The sequence below is a fragment of the Micrasema longulum genome, unplaced genomic scaffold, assembly GCF_059751315.1.
Source record: "Micrasema longulum isolate JH-2025_06_02 unplaced genomic scaffold, ASM5975131v1 h1tg001068l, whole genome shotgun sequence".
Taxonomy (NCBI): domain Eukaryota; kingdom Metazoa; phylum Arthropoda; class Insecta; order Trichoptera; family Brachycentridae; genus Micrasema; species Micrasema longulum.
The window spans coordinates 429,214-436,118 of NW_028278256.1; the positions used below are offsets into that span (position 1 = coordinate 429,214).

At 34.7% G+C, this 6,905-nt stretch overlaps 1 protein-coding gene across 1 annotated transcript; it reads left to right on the plus strand.

Annotated features, from left to right (window-relative positions):
- Positions 1-1,026: 1,026 nt before the first annotated feature.
- Positions 1,027-4,623, plus strand: LOC148277220 (uncharacterized; the record flags this gene model as incomplete). The annotated part of the gene is made up of 6 exons (XM_088233186.1): positions 1,027-1,143; positions 1,374-1,453; positions 2,616-2,684; positions 2,822-2,996; positions 3,675-3,808; positions 4,465-4,623. Coding segments are annotated over exons 2-6 (597 nt in total), but the record flags the coding sequence as incomplete, so codon positions are not given.
- Positions 4,624-6,905: the final 2,282 nt, after the last annotated feature.

Genomic DNA, 6,905 nt, shown 5'->3' on the forward strand with positions numbered 1-6,905 from the left:
AAACTCATTTGTATTCAAGTTAACTAAAATTATTAGGAGTAAATTTAGTTTAGTATTTAGTAAAATAATGCGTGTAGAGTAAATATGTAATTATTATAATTTTAATATATTGGTTGGTAGTGGGTAGCTCATAAAATTCCATAATACAAAAAAAACTCTCATATTATTTATGACAGGAGCGTTATCAATTTTAAAATTGAGATAATATAATATAATATACCTATGCTATCACAAAAGGTTTAAATCAATCAATAGTTATTTATTTTGTTTTAATATCTTCCATTTATTTGTGCGTTAGTAATAATATTTTTTTCTGATTGAGTATTCACATTGTGCCAATAAAAAAAAAAATGTCATAATTTAGTTTTTTTTATTTACCTCTTTAGTTGCTATGTAAAAAATTAGGAATATAGTGATAAAAATTGCGGCTTAACGTAGTTTTAGATTAATGTTGATTTAACCGAGAGGTATAACTAGAAACATGTATTAATAATATAATACTAATCTTGGGTATTGCTTAGTAAACTAATACATTATTTTTTAGAAATAAATTTTTTTTATCGATATTATGTACAATCTCCAACTTTAATATCTTTATGATTTCGCAGTGTATATTTAGTGAGTGTTTATTTAATGGGAGCTGTGAAATTTCAAATACTTTTATATGATTTCATTTTTTGTATGTTTTTTTTAATATTTTGAAAAAAATATCAGTATTGTTACACGTCACACTTTTATGTTGTATGAATGCCTAAAAATATAGAATGGCAACATTAAGAGTTTCATTGACATTTTTAATTCTGTAATTTTAAAAAGTATAAAATACACTTTTGCTTTATATTCACATTGTACATTATTTAAAAGACTTAAAATTCATCAATATTATGTTGTTTAATTCCTATGTAAGAATAAATATTTTTTCATTTTAAATTGAAGGTGTGATAAGAGTAAAAAAATATACATTAATATTTTGATAATAATTCTGCTTGTAGCCGCTCGTCCACTCGACAGCTGATCGTGAGAGACCGATCTCCGCTGCGAGGTTATATTTTGAATTTATTATTATGAAAAAAATATTTAACCGCCTGTCAACACGTTCATCAGCGCTGACAAACCATAATTAAGTTTCCAATGTGAATTTACGTTAGTTTCGAGGCATTTCCATTCAATAAATAATTAGTTAGTTTTGTTACTCAATGGTTGATTGTGCAACAGTTAGATTGCTTCATATTTGGATACCGATTGTTGTTTGAATATGTGTGGGCTATTTCGGTTAGGCCCGCCAAATATTTGGATCACAATTGTGTGGCGGATGTATTGTTGGATTTCGAATGTCGTCTAAGTGCGGTAATAATAAAAAGTGTCGTTTTTAGGGCGACTGTGAGCCGATCTGATGGCCCCGGGATTAGATGAGCTGGTATTTCGCGCACAGGAACGGCTCGAGTTAGCCCAGGTAAATTCAAACAACTTTGAAATACTCCTAAACTTATCTTGAATACTTTTATCATACATAGTACTTGTTTGTGAACAAATCTCGTTACTAAATTAACTTCCTGTTTTTCATTCAGAACAGTAATAATCCTTCTGTTTGTAAAATTGAATGAAAATATCCGTAGGATTAAAATACCTTTATTAAAGATACCTTTATTTGATAACGATAAAATTATCACAATAAAGAATAATTGTGTGTCAATGCAATGACAGCATTGGATGCAGAACTGTCTCTCCAAAATAAGTCATTCTTTTGCCTCGAACTCCATACACTTCTATAACAAAGTACCTCTTTATATTCAGGCTTTGTCAAGCACAGGCTGTTTAACCAAAATTATTTTTATTTATATTTACAACATTTCAAGGACAAGGATTTTTATCTACAATAACTATTTTTTACTAAAAATTCGCCATCAATTCCACACACTGTTTATTCCATTGTGGCGCAGCACATGCTAAAGAACATATCTTTTGGGGTTGAAATATAGTAAACGCAACCGTATTTACTTAAAAACGGGAGGAGTGAGGGTAGTGTTTCGTGACAGCGGCCACTGTGACCATATAGTCAAGAAACAGAACAAGGATAGAAATGTAATTTCCAAAGACGCTGTTTAGTGCATTTTGTATAAATCTTATTTTATTTCTTAATACAAATTAAACTATCTTTTTTACATGATATGAAATCCAGTGTCTCTGTGTCCGTTGTAGGAAAAACGCAGTTCTGTGTGTCAAATAAAATCAGAACCCTGAACGAGCATTTTTGACTCGATAGCTTCTCCAGGTAAAAATCCTGAGTGCAGTGCCCTTTGCTATCAATTTTTTTAAAACTAATTAAGCGAAAATGTAATATTTCTATACAATCAAACCGAGAAAATAACAAAACATAGAAACTTTAAAAGCTTTCATTGTACCCCTCACTGCAGTATTGTCAATTTGTGATCTATTAAATACACATGGTCAGAACAATCGCGTTTTTCTGATGCAAGTAAATTAGTAATTAAGAGTCAGCCTAAAGATAAACTTTTTTTAAATTAAGTATAATATACAGCGCCCTTGAAGTGATTACTCACGAAAACAGCACTATGAAAATCATCAGAATTTGTATTAAAAGTGTTCATTTCCAGGTGCATATTGCAACCACTGTCTCAACCAGCAAGGAGTATGCGTTGCGCCTACATCAATTCATTCTAGAGGTATTTTATTTTATTTGTCTATTTTTAATTATGTTTGAGTTTTGATATATCTGTGAAACTTTCGATTGATTTTGAATTGTTATTTTTTTAAGAGGAGATTATTTTTCTGCATAAATTAAAACCATGTATCTCTCCAGACATGGAACAGCCCGGCCCTCCAGGAAGCGCTGTCCCGCGCGGGACAGAACGCCCGCGAGGCCGGATCGCGCGTCACGCAGCTCACGCAGCAGGCCTGGGAGGCTGCGGGCCTGCACGACTTGCCGAGCCCCGCGGAGATCCTCGCCAGGCTTAATGACCTCTTCAGAGACAGACGTGAGTTCCGAGACTAGAAAACTGATAAGATATGCATCATCATTTCCTTATCCGCACCAACTAATGCATAGATACAATGAATGACCTCTGAGATGGCAGTTTTCATTCATAGTGAACATTGATTTCAACTTGGGTAAATTATATTGCTCAGTTAAGATTATGAACGTTTCAATCGAGTCCTCCGCTCTTCCAGTGAACTTAACCCGGGCTCCCTTAAGCAGTCCTCGTATGATTTATTTCTTAGAGAAACTACCATTTTAGTTGCTCTTCTCTGGACTTTCTCTAACAACTCGTCTTGTATTTGTCTTTTTTAAAATAGGGACTCCAGATTTGGTAGGTATACTCCAGGAGTGGACGAACATGTTTTATAAATTTTGAGGAACAAATTTTGGGTGATGTGAGCAAATGTTTCCCTTATTAAGATTAATCAGAGGAAATCAGTGCGTTTGTTTGACAATTTGGATGTGATTCCCATTTAAGATCACAAGTAATCACAACTCCGAGATCTTTTTGTGACGTTACTGCTTGCACTTGATTTCCATCCTCGGTATATATTATTTTCGGATTTTCTATGCAAGTATTATAAATACAATAGAGATATAACGATGATCAATGGCTCTCTCGGCGTCTTTGTGTATCTCATTATTTGTACTAAATGGAATTATATATTATTTTCAGTATGGCGAAAGACTGCGCTGGTGTTTATATGCGGCGTGGCTTGCGGCTCCGTTGTCGGTGTGTCCGTGGGCTACTGCTGGGGTTCTCGGATCATGGCCGTTCCACACTTCAGGGCTTTGCACTCCTTGAGAGATGTAAGTTCAATTCTAATCAATAATATGTGTACAAATATTTAAGGACATGTCCCAAGCTGGAGTCTGGTCATGTCAAAAGCAGACAGAACCGAAGGGCATGTATGACAAGATGTATGAATGTGGAAGAGGCTAGGATTGTATGCCAGGATAGACGTGTGTGGCGGTCCATTCTCTCTGCCTACCCCTACGGGGAAATGGCGTGATGGTAGTAGTAGTCCCAAGCTGGAAAAAACTAGATTCAACCCAAACTCACGGAAGCATTTCTCAAGCAACAAGGTGTGATGGTTGGAATAAGCTGCTACAAGAGCTGGTCTCGACGTTTAGTCTCAATAATTTTTAAAATGTGCTAGATTTGTTTTAAAATAACTAAAAATCATCCTTCATTAATAAAGATTTCTGCGATTCTGATGTATGGGAGCGAAGTATGGACTTGGAAAAACAGGAAGGGCTCCACGTTGCGTGCCAATTAACAAAAGCGCTATTGTCAAATGAGAAGATGTATGAATGTAGAGGAAGCGAGATCTGTATGATGATGATGTGGCGTTCTATTCTCCCTGCCTAACCTTACGGAGAAATGGCGTGATGGTTTGTTTGTGTCGTTTTATTATAATAATAATATACTGGACTTGACCCTTTTATTCGCACTTTTCTGCCAGGGAACTGCAGTAGTTGTGGAAGACAGTATGGGAGCCGTGGTCCGCCGCCCCACGGACGTGGTTATCTCGGTGAAGGCCTTCTCCATTCAGCCCGAGGATCGCGCAGTACTGGACGGCCGGGGGAAGCGCCTACGCACTCTCTGCAAGGGAACCCATCAGGTCTGATAATAATGCGTAGAGAACACTTTCTCAACACTGACTCTAAAAACAGAACAGTTATATTGTTTCGTCTGTAAATTGATTGAATAAGTACAGTCGAACTTGGTTATTACGAGAAGGAGAAGACCGACTGAATTTGCTTGTTATAAGCATTACTCGTTATACCGGAAAAAGGTTTTTTAAATCCAATCGCCTTTGCATATACTTCCCATTCAATGGTTTTGTCAATAAAGGATCTTGGCATTACTTTAGATAGTAAACTCTCCTTTTGTGAACACATTGATAATATTGTAAACAAATCTCTCAAACTTCTCGCTTTTATCAATAGAATGACGACGGACTTCAAAAATATTAATACCATCAAAACTCTTTATTGCTCACTAGTTCGACCCCATCTAGAATACGCTTCTCCTATTTGGTCTCCATTCTACAGGTCTCATATTGACCATATCGAGTCTGCCCAACACCGTTTTCTAAGAAAAGTGGCATGGTTGCTCGGATTACAAAGGGGTAATTATTCATATATTGACATATCGCAATCTCTTAATCTGTCTTCATTGGAGAGACGTAAAACTGAGATGGACCTTATATGCATTTTCGAAATACTTAATGCTATAAGTGATGTCCCATCTCTGTTGCAATCAATTTCTTTTCATGTTCCCAACCGTGTCACCAGAAGTCAAAATCTGCTATTTATTAAATCTTCTAAGAGCAACTTTGGTTTTTATGCACCGATGTCCAGAATGTGTAGATTAATCAATTCATCACACAACTTGGAATTCTTCGGTATAGATCTTCCGGGTTTTCATAGATCTCTTCGCGACTAAAACAGCGTGGGATAAAGTTTGATTGGCATGGTTTAGCTTGAAGTCTTATGTCTTTCTTTTTTATGAATATATTGTATACCATTATTGTATTGCCCTTGTTTGTCTCTGCTACATAGTTTTATGTTCTTTTTGTTCAGTTTCTTGTATTTTTGTTTCTTCATGTAACTGTTGCAATTGGCTTAGGCCGTATATATAATAAATAAAATATTGTCACTATTGAAAATTAAAATAAATGCTTACAAACATACGACTTTCTAAATTTCAAATTTAGATTAATGAACAATCATATTTTTCACAATGTTGACAATGTGATGAGGATAGAGAAAAAAGTTTACACACTTCAACATATTTCGCGCCACGTTCTATTTTACAAACAATTGTCACGTTTTCGCAAATTGAAACACTTCTGCTTGTTAGTAGTCGTGTTTTTATTTTAAGAGTAAGGTTTTAACTTATCTGACATTACCCACTCATAATGTTCATTATGCATTGACCATAGAACATTTAAAAAAAAATATTGTAAAAACCCCCGAAACAAGGATGTCATTCATAAACTACAAAAGAAGTTGTAAATTGTAATGAGGTGCCGAGTCTGTGCTTACTAAGTTCACAAAACTTGGATTTTTTACACGCAATTTCAACAATATGTTTGATACTTTGTCAATGTTGTCGGCAAAAACACCAATTAGATATTTAGACACTTATAAGTATCATAAACGTGAACCGATCCTAACGCCCAGCGGCATCGGTAATAAGTTTGTCCCCCATTTTGATTTTATTACATAAATTCTTATTTCAAAAATTCGGTAATAAGTTTTTAAACAATTTAAGAGTTTTTGCTCAACTGTTGACAATATTTTTGTTCGGTATGTCCGAAAAGTAGCTCGTTATAAAAGTGAATAAATGTATGGAGAAAACCACAAACTAAAATGTAAACTAGTTTCCTCATTATATCCGAGATCTTGCTATTTCCGTGATCGTTATAACCAAGTTAGACATATATTAAAGTTAGACTTATTTCAATAAGGTTTTTAGAATTTGACAGCCTGTCTCAAAGGTATGGTAACCATTTTCACATAAAAATGAACTACAATGGAAGCACCCACCCCTTTCTCGAAACTGTTTATAAAGACTTGTGTCTTTCTTCAGTTTTTGCATATTCACTTTCATTTTTTTAATATTTGATTAAGCGAAAATTAAAAAAAATAAATTCAATCGAACCACGTAAATAACAAACGTAACGTAACGTCCCAGAATCCCAGTTCGAAAAGGAAGACGAATGATATAAATAAATATGAACAAAGGGATATATGTACATCTCTTTCATTTTAAATTGGTTCAGCCGGATGAATCTCACCCATGTGATAAAGGTTTCAGCTCTTTTATTTCACAAAAGTCAACAGATGGAAGAGTTAAGCAAATGCGGATGTTTAAACATAGGCAGAATGGTGAATG